The sequence below is a fragment of the Thamnophis elegans genome, chromosome 11 (genome assembly GCF_009769535.1).
Source record: "Thamnophis elegans isolate rThaEle1 chromosome 11, rThaEle1.pri, whole genome shotgun sequence".
In the NCBI taxonomy this organism is placed as follows: Eukaryota; Metazoa; Chordata; class Lepidosauria; order Squamata; family Colubridae; genus Thamnophis; species Thamnophis elegans.
The window spans coordinates 29,105,173-29,124,917 of record NC_045551.1 but is presented as its reverse complement, the minus strand read 5'-3'; the positions used below and the strand labels follow the sequence as shown (position 1 = coordinate 29,124,917).

The following is a 19,745-nucleotide window of genomic DNA, read 5'->3' as shown; positions in this document are numbered from 1 at the left end:
AAGCACACGTAAGGTCATGATCCAAATATAGTCTTCTGGGTATGGAGGATTTTATAGGTTCGATAAAATCTTTCCTTCCTTCCTTTCTTTACTAAACTGTGTTCATGGAGTGCAATGTATTTGTAGCAGAGGTAGTGTTCAGCAGGTTTGGACCAGTTCTGGAGAACCGGTAGCGGAAATTTTGAATAGTTTGAAATACCACGTCTGACTGGTCCCACCCCAATCTATTCTCTGTCTCCCAAGTCCCAGCTGATCAGGAGGGAATGGGGATTTTGCAGTAACCGTCCCCTGGAGTGGGGAGGGAATGGAGATTTTACAGTATTCATCCCCTGCCATGCCCACCAAGCTATGCCCACCAAAATATACTCTGTGTGTGTGTGTGTATTTTCAACCAGCCCTCCTTTTTATAACCCATGCTGTAACTTAACTGACATTCAGATAGCTAGGAACTCTTAAGCATTGTACTATCAATATTTTTTGAAGAGGTCTATACATATTAATCTATTACATCCAACCTTAGAGCAGTTTGTAACAAGTGATGTGTCATTGTCCTATAAGTCTTTATGAACTGGAGCCCATTTCATCAGATGCAGGAAGGCAAAAGGATATTTCATCTGGTTAATTGACAGCTAGCTCACCATTGGTACAATGTTAGGGCATTAAACAGTGTTTGTAATAGGAACTTAGTCACATTGAATTCAATGGGCCACTTTTTTCTCATTGTACACTGGTTTCTTTTATTGGTAATGTGTATTTTTATTTACTGTCAAATGGTTAATTCTTGGTAAAATTATAACTTTATAGCCTTTTTACCCAAGAATATTTAAAATTCTTAAATTTTAACATTGAATCTTAGGATAACTTGTTTCAAAGCATTATGTATAATTGAATCACTAAAACCCTTATGTATCAATTGAGATGATTACCAAAACTAAAGTGAACCTTTTATCTGTTAGAACATTTGAAATATATTTGTTGCACCCTCTTTAAGCTTTTTTGTGATTTTCTGTCCCTGTTTTAGGTTGCTGCCCTAAAGCAGAGATTCGTTTAATAGTTTCTTGAAGAAGTTTAGTTTTGCATGCAAGGAGGTGTCATTGTTACATAATTTATGTTTTTCCACCAACATTTATTTCTTTTCAATTTTGATTTGATACTTTCTGATTTTGTAAAATATCTAGTAAAGATATAAATTCTGCCTTATAATGTCCAGATTTTTTTTCTTCATTTTTGTAATACATTTTTAAATCAAATAAACATTTTATATTCTTGAAATCTCCATGGTCATCATATTAACTGATTTAAGAATCTTATAAAAGTATACCAGTGATGTGCAGTGAGGTTTATGGCTGGTGAGGCACTGACACAGTGGTGGGTTTCAAATTTTTTTAGACTTGTGGACTTCAAATCCCAGAATTCCACAGCCAGGCATGCTCAGTTCTGATTTAAAGCAACAACATTTGTTTTTCTCCTTTGCAAAAGAAGTTTCCTTCCTTCTTTTTCTTCTCTCTTCCCCTCCTTCCTCCCTCCCTTCCTCCCTCCTCTCTCAAACACACACACGCACACACAGAGAGAAGTTGGATTGGACTTTCTCTCCTACCCCCTTCTCTCACTCACTCTCTCTCAAACACACACACACACACACAGAGTTGGATTGGAGGGAGAGCACCAGCGAGGAGACCACAGGAGGACGCAGGAAGCCAGTCAAAGAGCCATAGTGGAGCACACACACTTTCCCCCAGCCCCGGAAGGATCCAGCCCAACTTCACTGATTATAGGTTTGAAAAGGCAACGTGGCTCTGCCTGCAATCAAACTACACTTGGGGAGGGAGAGCACAAACGAGCCAGGGTCCTTCCCTCCAGCCTTTGCCCAAAGCCCAGCACAGCATCAGGAGGATGAAGTTTGAATTCCTCCCTTCCCTCCGACCCACACATACCTTTTCCAGCTGCTTCAGAGAGGACTTCAACTCTGCTCTTGCCTCGGGTCCTCTGAAGAAGCCCCGCCCAAATGAGCGCCCTCTACTATGAGGCAGGAGAACTGCGTGCCTCTCCTACCTCTGGACTTTTTAGGCTTTTAAGCCTCTGCTTAACTGCTCGAGCGACCATAAAACGCCTAAAAAGTCAGGCTAGAAGAGGCACGCAGTTCTCCTGCCTCATAGTAGAGGGTGCTTTTTAAGAGGCTTTTTTAAACAGTTAAGCAGAGTCATCCACAGTGAGGCAGCAACTAGGTCAGCCTCACCTCAGCTCTCGCCTTTTTCCTTTTACATTTTTTTCTTTTCATGATGACAGTGGTGAGGCTCTTGCCTCACCTGACTGCACGTCACTGAAGTATACTCATGAATAATTAGAAAGCAGTGAGTATCATACTAGGAATAATAATAACGCACTGGCAGAGGGGACAGGCTGTGGGCCCCACCAGTCAAAGTATTTCAGCTGGTGTGGTCCAGGAGAAGAACCTTCTCTGTTGTGACTCCTGCTCTTTAGAACATCTAACCTTCCCCACCCCGCCACCCGGGGTGAAATCAGCTCCCACCATCCTGACCTTCCCTAAGGTCCTGAAGACCTGGCTCTGTCAGCTGGCCTAGGGTCCCAGTGGGGAACAATTACCTTTCACAGTGGCACTATTTTAATTTTAAGGCCTTTCCCTCCTTCTGCTACAACACAGAATCAATTTAGTTTCTTGCAAATAGAGATTATGCTGGAGGGTGGCACCTGGTTTTGCAGGATGCCAACTGTATATTTATTTCTCTTAATTAAAAGAATGTGAAGAAATAGATGGAGCAGGAAGGAAAAGTGACACTAAAGAGGTGTCTAGTAATAATACATAAAGGTCAGATTATGTACCCCTGTGGATTATATTCTTAAAGTGATCTGAAAAGAATATTTTAAAGAAAGCAAACACTTGTCATAGAACACATGTTTCCATCTGCTGCTGCTACTGCTTCTTGCAGTAATTCAAAATTTAAACTGCTTGGAAATATTTGGCTGTCTATAAGCATGTGTCTAGAAAGTAAAAAGTACATTGCTAAAGAGGTGATCCATTTAAGAAAAAATGAAACATTGTTATAGTTTGATATGACTCAAAGAAAGAAGCAGTTGTCTCATTTAAAAAGGGATAGGCAACTAATTTGATATAATTAACTATTGCATTGTTTGATCATGACATTTGCAGACAAAATAAGCTTGTAACTCACATCCTAATTCACTCATTTAAGGAATACAAATATCCTATTTCTCACTAACTATATGAATAAAACATTTAAGACAACTTTATTTCAATAATTCACTTAAAATCTATTTAATTGTGGTGTCATTATTGCTTTCCTCGTTACACCAACAAAAAGGGAATGTCCCACAACATGGCTGCAACCAAGGCTTCCAAACAATATTGTACACATCAAGTTGTTGGGGAACAGGTGTGAGAGTATTACGATGTTTGGCCACTACTGTTGCCATTTGACTTATGACCGTATTAAACAGTGGTTCAGAAGCTGGGGACAAGGGGTTGGTCTCTGAAAGATCACGTGAAAGATCAAAAAGCAAAGGAGGGTTATGATGGGTTACTTCATCACCGAAACATTGGCACATTTTAATTCCATAACAGGCTCCGGCCCCCTGAGGTTCAAAGTTTGGGGTTACATAATGGACTTTCCAAAGTGCACCACCTTTAAGAGAATGAATAGATATTCAGTACCTATCATATAATTCTGTTGAATTTTCCAAGTCTATCCACAACATTGAAAAGAGATTTGAACTAATTTCACTAAGTTACTTCTGTGACATTTTCCCACCTTAGTTTAGGCTTGATAATTTGGCAGGAAAAAAGCATATGATTAGTTCTTTTTCAAGCTGTTGAATTTTCATCCATCAATCCATCCTTCCTTCCTTCCTTCCTTCCTTCCTTCCTTCCTTCATTCATTCATTCATTCATTCATTCATTCATTCATTCATTCATTCATTCATTCATTCATTGAACCAAAAGCTCAAGGTTTAGGGCAGACAGTAGATGATAGACACCGTTCCATTATCTATCAGTTCCATTATCTATCACTTCCTACCTCCTTTTTCTCTTAGAGTGGCTTCCTATTTCTGTTTAGTTTAACTCAAGACGCTAGACTTATTTTTATTTCACCTATTATCCAGAGGGTCCCGTGTATTTTTCAACCAACTTGGCTGTGATATTATATTTGACCTCAGGAAGTTGGGTTGATTCAGTAAACTGTATTCAAGAATAAGATAACGTTTCATGCAAATTCAGCTACTGTCTTATGGTAAGGATAGTCTTGAACTCCAACAGCATTGCAAAATATATTAAAATTACATAAATTTGGCTGTGGAGTTAAACCTCTTATAATTAGCTAGGATGATAGATCATTTTCAAATTCAAGCAATGATGTCAGCCTCTGCTTTGCTGCTGCTTCGGCTGCCATTGAAACGGGGAGGGGGGGCATGGTATTTGGGAGGGGATTACTAATTGTGCTGGAGGAAGATGCTGGAGTTCTGCTGCCTGTCTTACTGCGCATGCGGAGGAGGTTTCCCGCCAAGGCCAACGGCACTGACATTCCATCTTGGTGATGCCTTTCGAAGTTATCTCACACCTGACACTTGGGAGAATTATGATTGGACTGTAACTGGGATGCCAAGGGGTGGGGAATGGGTTATTCTATATATCATTTGCTTTCGCGCCTAAATAATCAGTCTTCGCTTTGATACGCTTCTGATCATTTATAATTAGTAAAAGTACACTTGATTTCTATCAATGGAGTCTCGTGGTTTTCTTTCCTAATTATTCAATGGAGGAGTGCTGACAAATATACTGTATATATTTAACATTTCTGTTGCCTTGAAGAAGAAGAATAAAATGTATAACTGCAAAAGGGGAGAAAAATTTCAGAGCTGCTCATAGCAAATTAAAATACTTTTGCCCTGCTTTTGGGATGTATCATACAAAACTGATTTCTATCTTAGAGACAAATGGACTATTCATATATGAGGCATAAAAATACATCCGTTGTGGGGAAGCGGGTCTGATATTGCGATAGTACCACATGTGACCTTGAAGCTCCAAGATCACCGTCAATATCTCTGTCACCGGATGGTCCTTTTGGACCTAAATCATCCTGTAGAGATGGTGATAGAGAAGGGCACATCCTGCTGATCCCAGGGACATTGCAAAGTCCCTGGTAGATCTAGGAGAAGTTCTTTTTTCCGGCAACAGAGAAGCAGCCATTGAAGCTGCTGAAAGTTGGGACAGCTCCAGAAATGGAAGACAAGCAGGAGAGAAAGTGTGTCGAATTGGTGAGATAATTTTTATTATTAGATGAGAGAACACCCCACAAGATTAAAAGTAAAGTTAAAATTGAAGACAGAAGAGGTCAAGCAGCGAGATTAAGCCTGAGTCAAACTTAGTGTGTTATTTTCTTTAATCCTTTTATTGCTGGAATTTTTACAAACGCTTCTTATTTTTAAAACTGGACTGATTTTATTTTTCTTTTTTTAAGACTCTCTTTTTCTTTTTTCAATGCCCTATAATATTTTCTTTTTAAAAATGTTTTTCTTTCCTGGAATATAAAGAGGGAAGTGAAAGTAGATGAAAAGAAGTAACACTGCAACTTAGAGGCTTGGAGGCTTGGAAATATTGTTTTTCTTTTCTTTGAGCATTTGATAATCTTGTGCAAAGTAAGAGATGGTGTTACATTTCAAGGGCTCTGACCTTGTTTATTGAAAATGATAGTGGGGTGAGCATAGATGTTTATACAGGTGGTCCTCTGGGTACTATCAGTAGTTGGACTGGAGTGAAAAGCTTGGAGTTGAAAGAAAGAAGATTGCAGTGAACTTGGAAAGAGAACTGTTAAAAATCCAGAATTAAAGGAGCAAAATATAAATATAGATTGGTGGCCATATATCCAACTACAATTGAGATACAAAAAAGATGTAAAAGAATATGGAATATATACAGAATTACAACAAATAGATACAATTTTAAGTGGCCCGGAAAATAAATTCATAACGAAAATTTACAAATATTTATTAGAAGTAACATTAGAAGAAGAAAAAGTTAAAGGTTGCATGATAGTGTGGGCCAAAAACTTTGGTTACAACATAGATCTAGTAGATTGGGAAAGAATTTGGAACACAAATTATAAACTAACATGATCAGCAGTAGTTAAAGAAAATATGTACAAAGTGTTTTATCGTTGGCATTTATTTACCACCAACAAGATTAGCTAAAATGTACCCAAACATGAAGCCGACCTGCTGGAAGTGTAAAAAAGTACAAGGGACTTTTTATCACATATGGTGGACCTGCCCGGAAAAACAAAAATATTGGACAAAAATTTGGAAATGGGTGCAAGAAATTACAGGAGAACAGATAAAATACAATCCCGAAATCTTTCTGTTGGAAATAATCAAAGGGAAATATACAAAGAAAATTAAGTACATATTAACACATCTGCTAACTACAGCTAGAATAGCATTTGCCCACTGCTGGAAACAAAATAATACCCCCTCAGACGAATTAGTGATAAAACTTTGGATTGTGCAGAGATGGACAAATTAACACTGAAATTAAAAGATAAAGAAGAGTTGGAATATTATGAAATTTGGAACAATCGGTACAAATGGCTGCAAAACAAGAATAAAATTAAGCCAAAAACCAATATATATAAATATATATATATATATATAAAACTATGTATAAAGGTGTGTAAATATAGAAGCGAAATATTATATACATGTACAGGTATGATGACATAACAATGTTGATATAATGACTGTAAGGTGTTGTAGAAGGGAAAAAATAAAAAAAAATCTGCTAAAAAAAGGAAAGAGAACTGTTAACTTTGTTTGGAAAAGAGCCTTGGATTCTGTATAGTGGCAGTGTTTACTATCTGAAGGAAAAGATCAATACAGATGATGTTGTAGCAGAAAAAAGAAAAAGAAGTGACATTGCAGAAGATTATGCAAGAAATTCAAAAAATACAAGTAAGAACAGAGAACAATGAAAAGAGAACAGAGAATATTGAACAAAGAACAGAAAAAACAGATACAAAATTGAGAATATCCACCAAATGATGATGAAATATGAGGACAGATTTCAAAAAATTGAAGAAAAAGATGAACAAAGAGATAAGAAAACTGGAGATATTGACAGCAGATTGAGCGTGGTTGAAAAAGACAAGATATTGGAATGGGAGATTGACAGACTAGAATTCCAGAATAGAGAAGAAGAAAAGGGAGAAAATTTGGCAGAAGTAATGATAGAAATTCTGGCAGAAGCATTGGTGATAACCAAAGGGAAGATGATGGAAGGAACAGATGAGGGATTTTGAGCCTTTACAAGATATGCAGTGAAATACAAGTTGCCAAGAGATGTCCATATAAGATTTACTAAAAAAGCAATTAGATTACAAATATCACAAATGGCAAGAGATAAAAGATTTTACTACTATTGGATGGATATAGGATGATATAATGAAATGTTATAATAAAAATTAATTTGAATTTATTTAAATTTAGAATTTTTTGCATAAAATGAAGTAATAGTTATAGTCAAATAAATGATTAACAATGATAATATTGTATACATATATATTAGATTGATAATATGAGATTTTATATAATTTGTAAGTGAGGACTATGGAGGGGATGCACAAAAATTTTGTAACCAAAGATAAACAATTTTATAAAATATGGAACTTATCAATGGTTAGACAAAAAAATATGGAAGTGAAATATGCTAGAGAATTTTATAAAGATGTATTATTACTGGATGGATTTAGGATGATGTAATGAAATGCCATAATATAAATTTATTCAAAATTTAGAATAGCTCACATAAAATGAAGTAATAATAGTTATAATAAAACAAATGTTTAACAATGATAATAATTGTATACATATATATCAGATTGATAATACGAGATTCTATATAAATTGTAAGTGAAGATTATGGTGAGGATGTACAAAAGTTTTGTAACCAATCGACACACTCTATGAAACTGGAAGATGGTTTTATGTTTTATGTCTGTCTGTGCTTGTTTGTTTAAAAATAAAAAATATATATAATTTAAAAAAATACATCCGTGGCATCCATTTTGCAATGGTGGTTTGTTTTCAGAGCACATCTTCCAACAAAAACTATAGCTTTTTAAAAAAGTAACTAAATCAAGCCTTACTGATTTTTCAATTTTGCAGAACCGTAAAGTAACTGTACAGTAGAATGAACAACTCCCAAGATAAGAATGGCAACACTTAGAAGAGAAACAGTAAGCCATGTTTATGGTGTGCAAGCATGAATCTATGCATATTAAATGAAAAATCATGCTGTACTGAATGGCACTTTCTTAAAATGAAGATGTATATTTGGGTCTATAGGGGTGCATAGGGGTACGCAAAATAATATCAAATTGGCACTCTAAGTCAAATTGTGGCACAAACTACATGGCGTGGCATATGATTAAATCGAGGAAAAAGAAAGTAGTGGAGTCTACTTTGTCACACACACACACCTGGAAATGTACGGCATATACTCAAGAGAGACAATTTATACTTACTCTCTTTCTGATACCAACGCACCGCATGTAAATGTGACCCACAGTAGTGAAACATGAATTCATGCTCTGAGTGTTGATCTTTCCACAGTAAAGGTATTAGGTTCTTCCCATCGATTATCCTAAATAAAAAAGCAACAATACGTCTGTGAAAGGGTTGCCCCTGACTGATATAGCTGTCAAAAGGTTCAAGGCAAAGTCTAAGAGAAGAGTTTGTTGAAAATTACAAGGGCTATAAGGAGCAGAGAAAGGGAATGCAAAAACAATGAATCCCAGTGTTGGCATGTATTTATTTGAATCAGGTTCTTTTTTCCCTAATAAGTTTTGATTCCCCCCCCCTCCCATGAGTTCCACGGGGAGGACTAGGAAGTTGTGCAAGAACTTGATGTAAATTATAAAACTTATAATGAATGTGATAAAGGGCAATAAATAGATTAAAAGTGTTGGGGGAATGCATATTCATATCTAGAATACACAAGTTGTTACAATGGTGAAATTCTCTTTTGTTTTAGATAAACCTAATTTATAGAGATGTCAAGACATGCTAATAAAGAAATGTATGAACCAAGGCTGCCTGCAAAACTCACCAGGCAGTTCACCTAGGGTTTATATGAGTGTCTATAAAATTATGTTCGCTTATTAGGAAGCAGGCAGAATCTAACACACCTGGTGGATTTGTTTTTCTATTGTTACTTGTCCTCAGATTGGGACACAGGACAATAGAAAACATTATGCTGGAAACCTAATTGCTGCCGGTGGCTGTGATGGGTAGTGTACTCGAAAGACACATCTTCCACTTATACATATAATCCTGCCAAAAAAGAAAAAAGCCAGTTGCTTCACTGTGCAGGATTTGAGCTTTTAGGTGTCCCATATTTGTCTTCCCAATCAAACTCCTTCACAGCCTAATATTTAATATATTTTGCATTTTTGCCTTAGTTAAAACTAAACACCTCTCAATCACTTTTAGAACAAAAGTGCATACCTGTCTTGTGGCACTGATGCCCCAGCCAAATGAGCCACAGTGGGGTAAATATCCATCAGGCTTGTGGGTTCATCAAGAACAGTATTAGGAGCAACCTTTCCTGGCCATCTAACTATTCCAGGCACACGGATTCCTCCTTCCCAACCTCCCATGCCCTTTCCACCTGCATCAGAAATAGCAGTAGGAAAAAGATGATAGTTTTATGAAGTCAAAATTACAAGTGATTGATTTTATCCTACAGTTCGCCTGTTTCCTTTAGACAAAGAGAAAAAAAACCATATTAATGTACTAGTGAGAAAGCTATGACCCTTTTTGATTAACAACTCACCACTTTTATGGATCACTCTTTCTTCATTTCATTGCTACATGTTTTTTTCTCTGTCAGTTGCTGAAAGGCAACTATGAATGTGGCAGGTTATAAGTTTAATAAGAAAATATCACCTGTGTACATCACAGTACATCAAACCACTACTAAAAATAATAAGCAACCCCTTCCGAATGAACCTAAATATTTTAAAGACTTGGGAAAATGAGATTTTAAAGATCTTAAACGCTGGAAATAAAACAATATTTGCTTTGTGTCCAAAAGTGATCAAACTATGGTTGTTCCTCTTGTTTCATCAATATGAATATTACTATTGAAAAGGCTTTTTCATCCAGGATTCAGAGAGGTATAAATGAGGGAAATTCAAGTGTAACAGTTATGGTCCACAAGTCACAGAATCAACTCTAAAATACTGGTGTCAGCAATAAATCAGTGAACTCAAACAAAGCTGCAAAGAAAGCGGCAACATCTGCATTTGTGGATTCAGTTAACTGCCACCCTCACACCTGGCAAGTGCTTCAGTAGAAATAGTAGAAGGGCTAAAGCAGAGTTTTTGCTTATAACATATGCCACAGGAGAGGGGTGGGCAACTATGACAACTTTACAACCTGTGGACTTCAGCTCCCTGAATTCCTGAGCCAACCATGTTCAGATCACTTTCAGGTTGCCGGGGGGGGGGGGGGGGGGAGGAGACACCAAGGGACATTAGATAGAGAAGGAATAGCACTACCAACTGCACTGGGGGTAGCGGAACTTCAGGAAGAACTTTTCTAATGCTTCTTCAAACTAATAATGTTCGTAATTTTTCAGATAGCCCAGTCTCAACATATGAAAACCCTTAAAAGGTGAAATCAGCATGCTAAAAATGGTCAGGATGCCAGTAAAAACAATATAACATTGCCATAATAATTGGTTATTACAACCACTGTCCATATGTTTGGAAACTCAAGTTTCCATACTTCCCAAAGAGAGCCCATATATAAGACATGACAGTGACTTAAGTGCATGGATAACAGAAACAAAACTTTCATACCTTTAAGTCTACCATTCCAACCACCAACCTGGATATTCCCATCTCTAAATTCCAAATATCCTCCATGATCAGAAGTAAAATAAGTAAAAGTGTTATTCCTTAATCCCGCTCTGTCAACAGCAGCAAGAATTCTTCCTAAATAATTAGAATAATTTTCATTTACAATGAAATAAAACACTGTCTTTATATACAATTATATATTATGTTGCCAGATATTGAAAGGTACTGTCTGTCAGTTTAGAATATTACAGACGTATGTGGGAAAATATGCATATAAAATATACATATACAATATATAAAAATGGTAAAACATTTAAATGTACCTATAATATGATACACACAAAAGTACTCACATGGAGGGTACACAAATATACTGTAGTTTCACAAGACCACCTCTCTACCTTTTTCCTACCATCAAATTATCTCAAGGTTAGACCAGAGACATTCTTGTACTGTAGTTGTCAATTGAAAATTTGGATGTAGATGAAAAAGGACCATGTTTAAGCTCTGGCAATGGGAACTATTGTTGTAGAATATGGCAAGCTTTTATTTCCAAAGATTTGGAATCAGCTGCCAAATGAAGTATTTCCTTCAACTGAAAGATGCTGGATGGTGAAGAAGTTACTGTATACTGTATTTTCTAGAAAACTATGAGGGAAAATAATTCCCAGCTTTTTGACCCATAGACAATAGATTAGTGTTTTTCAAGCTTGACAACTTTAAGATGTATGGACTTCAATTCCCAGAATTCCTCAGGTAACTTGGGGAATGCCAGAGAGTCATCCACACAGAATGGCCATGGGGTAGATATTGGAGGGCCTTTAAACATTAAACAATGTTACTTACCTACCATCCAGTCCATCTCTTCTACATTGTCTCCATATAAACCATGCTGGCTTTTCCCATGAAATATCTTTGTGGTGAAGCAGGGCGTGTGGACATGGAGGAAGGAAACAAAGAGCAGGAATGGTCTTTTTTTGTTTCTGAGAAATAAATATAAGAAACTTCATTCTACCCAAAATAACAGAAATAGCCAATGAACCAATAAGACTCATAGTTGAAAACACCTAAATATCTTAGCAGATACTCAAACTTTTCTGCTTCTCTATTGTTAAATAATCACTAAAAGAGTGAACAATAAATCAACAGCTCTCTCATCAGTTCCCTTGATCATTACAATCAAGCTACTTTATCTCTATTTATTGCTGAATTCACAATGTAAAAATAATAATGTTTAATAGGACCCAGCCAAGCTTTGACAAAGCTTTGCAAGCTATTTTGCAAAGTCCATTTATTTCTAACAATGAAGGAAAGTGACTGTGTTACTTTGCTTTGGACATCTTTAAAGGCATTTAAAAGCCCTCCCACCAACATCCAGATCATGGCCACCCAGCCTGGATGACCCTCCAGCATGCATCAAAAAGGTTTCCAGTTTAGCAGTCCCAGTATGTCTCTACTAGAGCTGTCCAATCTAAGAGAGACATTTGTCTCTGCTGACTGGAGGATTGTCTTGGGTATTGTCCACTACATATCCTCAAATGATGGTCAGTGGTGGCATATTAGATACACTGTTTCCTCGAAAAGATTCAAAATCTTTTCTATCCAATCTGAAACAAGAGTTACTTTGAAGTCATTTTGATAATTTCATTAGTTACCGTTCAATAAACGCAACAGATTCTTTCACTATCCTGGAGGCAGCGTTTTCTAGGTTTATTGGTTGTTCAATAACTGTGTGATCTCTCATCAACAAACAGTTCCAGTATCTTACAAATCCATAATTGGCAAACCAGGAAATAAAAAATAATATGCCACAAAAAGTTATGAAAGCAATTGTTTTCAATTTCACAGGGAACAAAGTAGCCATCTTTATCAGAAGAAGAGTAAACACTAAGAGGGCAACCATCTGTGTGCAAAACCAATAGGTAGCTTGCAGCTGTACATCCACCTCCGGATCCTTGTTAGCCTGGCATTCATTTAGTAGGGTCAATGGTATACCATAGAAATAATCAAAGCCATGTTTTAAAGGATGGTGGCAGTGATCATTACGGGATTCACAGTTCACACCTTGGTGCCATTTTCCTGAAAAGTTAAAAGTTGATTGGTAGTCACCAACTAAACCATGATTTTTATTGTTCATTAATAGATTTTGATTCTAATTATGTTATAAAGATAACATGATGTCCAATTTAGTCATATGAAATGAATAATAGAATATTGTTGACCTCCTTCCTTCCTCCCTCTCTCCCTCCCTCCCTCCCTCCTTTCCTCTCTTCCAACTAACCCAGTGAAAGAAGTATTGTAGTAATAAACAATTTGTTTTCAGACAATATTTTTATCTGGTATCACAGGTCACCATCAGGTTCATATTTTTTTTAGAATTGCACTTGAAACCTACCTATATGTTTCCAGCTTTTCCCCCATTATTTTCCTTCCATAGAAAACAGTTTAAAAAAAAGTAAAGGCAGATTTATTGTGCAACCTTCCAACTGGAAGTAACCTAACAGTAGGGGAATTTTAAACTTCAGTAAAGGAAAATAAAGGAAAAGCAAAAATGCAAAAACAACCCAACATCAATAGTCTTCATTGTAATCTTGTCCCCTTTCTACAGACACATGAGATTTTTGGAGACATTCTGGGAATTGAAGTCGACAGATCTTAAAGTTGCCAAAGTTGAAGTCCAATATCTTGAAGTGGTCAAGTTTGAAAAACACTGGTTTATGGCAAGCTTGCCCCTTATGGTATAAAATTGTCCACAGGGGGGAAAATGGTCTCCTTGAGGACTGGCCTAGAATACAGCCTTGCAAATCCTTCTGTCAAATTACTAGATCTTCCAGGACAGGGGGAATATAGCCAGGCAGTGGTTCAGTGAAATTCTTACTTGTCACGATGGGAGCTGCAACTGAACCCTTGAAGCAAACATGTTTTTAATGTGGATTGTATACATCCTACATGTAAAGGAAGTGGGGCTTCAATCACACATTTGTGAATAACATCTTAACTTTTTAAACTCTTCCTTTCTGGGTTGGGTTGGCCATTGTCTGCATTGCAGCAATTCTCTCTTCTTTCCCATATACAGGTGAAACTCAAAAAATTAGAATGCGTGCAAAAGTTCATTTATTTCAGTAATGCAACTTAAAAGGTGAAACTAATATATGAGATAGACTCATTACATACAAAGCAAGATAGTTCAAACCGTGATTTGTCATAATTGTGATGATTAAATCTTACAGCTCAAGAAAACCCCAAAATCCACAATCTAAGAAAATTAGAATATTGTGAAAAGATGCAATATTCTAGGCTCAAAGTGCCCCGCTCTAATCAGCTAATTAAGCCATAACACCTGCAAAGGGTTCCTGAGCCTTTAAATGGTCTAGCAGTCTGGTTCAGTAGAAATCACAATCATGGGAAAAATTGCTGACCTGACAGTTGTGCAGAAAACAATCATTGACACCCTCCTTAAGGATGGAAAGCCTCAAAAGGTAATTTGCAAAAGAAGTTGGATGTTCCCAAAGTGCTGTATCAAAGCACATTAATAGAAAGTTATGTGGAAGGAAAAAGTGTGGAAGAAAAAGGTGCATAAGCAGCAGGAATGACCGCAGCCTGGAGAGTATTGTCAGGAAAAGGCCATTCAAAAGTGTTGGGGGCTTTTACAAGGAGTGGACTGAGACTGGAGTCAGTGTATCAAGAGCCACCACACACAGATGGATCCTGGAGATTTTGGAGCACTTCATGCTTTCTTCCTCAGATGAGCTTTATGGGGATGCTGACTTCATTTTCCAGCAGGACTTGGCACCTGCCCACACTGCCAAAAGCACCAAAACCTGGTTCAATGACTGTGGGATTACTGTGCTTGATTGGCCAGCAAATTCGCCTGACTTGAACTCCATAGAGAATCTATGGGGCATCCCCAAGAGAAAGATGAGAGACATGAGACCAAACAATGCAGAAGAGCTGAAGGCCGCTATTGAAACATCCTGGTCTTCCATAACACCACAGCATTGCCACAGGCTGATAGCTTTCATGCCACGCCGCGTTGAGGCAGTAATTGCTGCAAAAGGGGCCCAAACCAAGTACTGAGTACATATGCATGCTTATACTTTTCAGAGGTCCGATATTGTTTTATTTACAATCCTTGTTTTATTGATTGCATGTAATATTCTAATTTTCTGAGATGGTGGATTTGGGGTTTTCATGAGCTGTAAGCCATAATCATCACAATTATGACCAATCACAGCTTGAACTATCTTGCTTTGCATGTAATGAGTCTATCTCATATATTAGTTTCATCTTTTAAGTTGCATTACTGAAATAAATGAACTTTTGCACGATATTCTAATTTTTCGAGTTTTACCTGTACCTATCCAAAAACACAATTTAAAAACTCTAGTAAGTAAAAAAAAACCATTGTGATACCTTTGAGCCACTTGTGGCAGGCAAAACATTGCTTATTTGATCTGGATAATTTAAAAAATAATAGAAAAGGATTTAGCTTATTCATGTATAATAGTTTTAAAGACACATTCATTTTTTTAATTTTATTTTATTCCCTCTGGTCTCCTCTCCTCTCATTAGAAAGATTGCATATTTTCCCTGAACTGTGCTTTCAAGGTTCTTAGAGTCACAGAATATCTCTGGCACATTTTAAACTTTACACTTACCTGATGGTATTATTACCAAAGCATCCTAAATCTCCATATCCAAGATCATCTGCCATTATCAACAAAATATTGGGTCTTGATTCATTTATTCCGTATGTTTGGGTAAGTAAAGAGGAAACTATCCAAGCAACTAGACTGAAGAAACAAAACCCACTTGAATTAGAAATTTATATGGTTGGGATATTTGTGTTAGAAAATATTACGAAAAAGACTTAGTGATATGCCATAAACTTTGTGTTCAAAACCGCTCTAGGATCTCAAGACAGGTGCAGAAAAGAGTTCTGTGTGAAGTCTGGAGACCAGCCACACTGTAGACTACCCTAAATTAAGATTGACTGACAATCTGACTTGTTACACTGCAGCTTCTAGTGAACTCTTTTCAGTGGTGGGTTTCAATTTTTTTTAGAACCTCTTCTGTAGGTATGGCTTGCTTTGTGGGAGTGGCTTGCCAGCCATGTGACCAGGTGGGAGTGGCTCCTGCCAGTTCTAACCTCCTCTATAGAAGAGGTTCCACAAATCTACAGTGCCGTTTAGAAACAGTTCCAGCTCCCTCCCCCTGCCCCTCTGCACATCATCAAGATGAAGAGCGAGAAAAGGAATTCTGGGAGTTGAAGTCCACAAGTCCTAAAGCAATCAAGTTTGAGCACCCCTGGGTTTTTTCCCCGAAAGGGTTGGGGATACAAGGATCTTGTAACTTGACAGCTTTAAGACTTGCGTGTTTCAAATGCCAGTTTCTGAGCCAACATTTTGGTTGCTAAGGAAGACCGTTGTTAAGTGAGTTACACCACATTTTACAAATTGGCCATGCTCACCCAGTCACATGACTGTCAAGCTACTCCCACTTGGCAAGCCACTCTAGTGGTGGGTTTCAATTTTTTTTAGAACTTCTTCTATAGGTGTGGCCTGCTTTCTGGGAGTGGCTTGCCAGCCATGTGACCAGGTGGGAGTGGCTTGTCAGCCATGTGACTGAGTGGGAGTGGTTTGGCAGCCATGTGACTGGGTAGGCATGGCCAACTTGTAAAATGTGGTGAAACTCATTTAACAACGCTCTTACTTAGCAACCACATTGTTGGCTCAGAAACTGGCATTTGAAGCACGCAAGTCTTAAAGCTGTCAAGTTACAAGACCCTTGTACCCCTAACCCTTTAGAAAAAAAAACCCCAGGGATGTTCAAACTTGACAGCTTTAAGACTTGTGGACTTCAACCCCCAGAATTCCTCCTCCAGTCATATTGGCTCAGGAACTCTGGCATTGAAGTGTGCAAGATTTAAAGCTGTCAAGTTATAAGACCCTTGCACCCCTAACCCTTTAGGGAAAAAAAACCCAGGGATGTTCAAACTTGACAGCTTTATGACTTGTGGACTTCAACCCCCAGAATTCCTCCTCCAGTCATATTGGCTCAGGAACTCTGGCATTGAAGTGTGTAAGATTTAAAGCTGACAAGTTACAAGACCCTTGCACCCCTAACCTTTTAGGGAAAAAAACCCCAGGGGTGTTCAAACCTGACAGCTTTATGACTTGTGGACTTCAACTCCCAGAATTCCTCCTCTCACTCTTCATCTTGATGATGTGTGGAGGGGCGGGGGGAGGGAGCTGGAACTGGTTCTAAATGGCACTGTAGATTTGTGGAACCTCTTCTATAGAAGAGGTTAGAACTGGCAGGAACCCACTCCTGACGGTCTGTCATAAGCCCAAATATATAAATTTTATGAACAAGAAAGGCAACAGAACAAAGCTGAAATAATGATGTAGAGTTATTGGTTTTATCACTGAAATATCAAAGAATGAGTTTAAGAGATATCTCTTCTGAGTCTACTCTCCTTAACCACTCCTTTCAAGACAGAATTTCTAATCAATTTAAATATTTATATTTTAAAAACCACACAGCATAAGCACTGTTCTCATGTTGAGAAAGCAGGGTTGAAGGTTCATGCCCCCTTTAGCAGGCCATGACATATCTAGAAAAAGTGCCAACCTAGCTCACAACACTGCAGCACATTTGCCAGTCTAAACCCCCCCCCACTTGTCCCTACTTATGGATGTTGCTCACACAATCACACAAACTACCCTAGAATCATGTTAAAATCATGTTTCTTACCTGACAATCCTGTGGCTCAGTTGGCTAGGCATTCTTCACTAGAGAGCAAAGAACATATACTAATAACAGCACATGGCAGGGTTTCACTTTGTTAAAAATTGACCTTAGGCCTTGAATAGCAGTGTTCAAAGTCCATGGTGGGAAGGCTTGAATTTTTCTTATAACCTCTTTTATCTCTTGTTGAAACTTTAATAATTGTTTTTTAAAAAGTACAGTGAAGGTTTTGTTTTGTTGCAGTTTCACTTGTGACTGTAGCTTTGGAAATTGGTTCCCATCTACTTTGTTTTCCCGAAAATAAGACATGGTCTTATAATTTTTTTTGGCTCCAAAAGATGCATTATGACTTTTTTTGTGGGAAATATGGTACTCATTTGTAAAGCAACTGATATACAGTTATTTAGAACTCTAAACAGGTTAGGTTAACAGACTCCTTCTATTAGTTTAAAGGAGTTTAAAAAGAAGTTTAAAAAGTTTAAACTTTTTAGACTAATAGATGGAGTCTATTCTATTAAGTTTAAAGGAGTTTAAAAAGAAAGCATATTTTTGCATTTTCCAAACAACTTCAAAGATATAAAATCAACATGTAAAACAACAAATCAACCCCCCCCCCCATCTCCAAATTATGTTCTAATTTTGGTGGAGAACAGGAAAAGTCAAATTGGTAGTTACAACACTCTGATCGAAGCCCTGGCTGCATGCAAAGCAGCAGTTCCATCCTCATTTTTTGTGACCCTTATTGCAAAGTGTTGAAACATTGATTGCTGGATCATGTTAGGTTGATCTGCATGACTAGCTTATCTCAGCATGACTATAGAACACTGACAACCAGTTCAGGCACATATTGTCCTCTCTCTCTCCCATTCCAATAGAAAGGAAACCTGTACCTGCCTTTCCATATTTTGTGTAAAAATGTTTTCTGGCTTGTACAGGTTCAAGCAGAGCTACCCAGTTCAACTCTTTCACTTCTGCTCATCTGAATTCAAGTTCAGTTCAGCTTCTAAAACCAAAGGCTTAACCATTGCTAGTCTTTTTTCTCAAATGATTTTCTATAAAAGGTGAGAACCCAAAAACAATGGAAGTGAATTTTTGCAGAGGTTGATAGAAATATATAGAAATGGTCATTCGTGATTCATTTCTGCCTGAGTCTAGCTTTCCTTTCTTATGCATTTCTGTCATAACTTTGCTACTAACTGTGAATGTGTATATTCTCAAGCAAGCAACACTTCAAATGAAGCTGTCCTTGTTTCCAATGTAAATTTACTAGAAACAGTACTAAATTTTTCTATATAGTTCTGTAACTAATACAAGTATTAAGAAAAAGTTTTTTTAAACTTTATTTAATGTACTTGGTATTATTCAAAAACCATAACACATTTTTTTATTTATTAATATTGCACAGGTGGATACAAAATGGCAATTGCTTTACTTTAAAATAATTAGTGTTACTTTAAAATCATAACCATGCAAATTTACATTAATATTATTTGAATCCCATTCTAGGTGATATGCATTCAGTTAAATTGTAGATAAGAGCTGATGAAGAAAAATATAAACATTTTACCAGTTTATGGCACAACTATCAGAGTTGGTGATAACACTTTTTTGAGAACGAAAGTTTGAAGAATATTTAAATAATACTTGGTAATTGAAGCTCTTTAACTTTCCATTTCCTTCTTCTTCTGGCTTCTCACATCCCCTTTTGAACCACTTTTGAACCAAGCAAGAATCGTGATTTGCTATTTTCTGCATTTCACCATCCAGGTTGTTTTGCTCTACCTATTTACAATATGGTGCATTTTCTGTTTGCACAGATGGAATAGTTCTCACCTCTAACACCACTTCTTCCCCATGTTTGGGATGAAAAGCTTTATTTTAAAAACTTTAAAAGTATTATGATTCTTCCTGCTTTTTAAGAGAATAAATATAGGACAAATTACAACAGAAACTTACACAGAGGATGTTACTCATTGGGGAGTGAAACATCTGCAAACAACTGAGAAAGCACTCCTTATTTCATAGTCCAATACTGAGTTACAAATAGTTTCTTCTATTAGAAAAGCATCCTCATCATTATTTCCCTTTGTAAATTCAGAA

The 19,745-nt window shown here is 37.1% G+C and overlaps 1 protein-coding gene across 3 annotated transcripts; it reads right to left on the bottom strand.

The window, feature by feature from the left end:
• Nucleotides 1–3,279: 3,279 nt before the first annotated feature.
• On the bottom strand, nucleotides 3,280–17,757 carry LOC116515098 (arylsulfatase D-like). 3 transcript variants are annotated; one of them, XM_032227003.1, is made up of 7 exons: nucleotides 17,652–17,757; nucleotides 15,554–15,688; nucleotides 11,742–11,878; nucleotides 10,896–11,030; nucleotides 9,538–9,700; nucleotides 8,556–8,674; nucleotides 3,280–3,662 (listed from the first exon to the last, which is right to left on the bottom strand). In XM_032227003.1, exons 1-7 carry the CDS (start codon nucleotides 17,681–17,683, stop codon nucleotides 3,292–3,294), a joined length of 1,092 nt encoding a protein of 363 aa, XP_032082894.1. In that variant the 5' UTR covers nucleotides 17,684–17,757; the 3' UTR covers nucleotides 3,280–3,291. The 3 variants fall into 3 exon arrangements, with proteins under 3 accessions (XP_032082894.1, XP_032082893.1, XP_032082895.1); XM_032227002.1 differs by lacking the exons at nucleotides 15,554–15,688; nucleotides 17,652–17,757 and adding an exon at nucleotides 12,551–13,528; XM_032227004.1 differs by lacking the exons at nucleotides 15,554–15,688; nucleotides 17,652–17,757 and having other exon boundaries at nucleotides 11,746–12,641.
• Nucleotides 17,758–19,745: the final 1,988 nt, after the last annotated feature.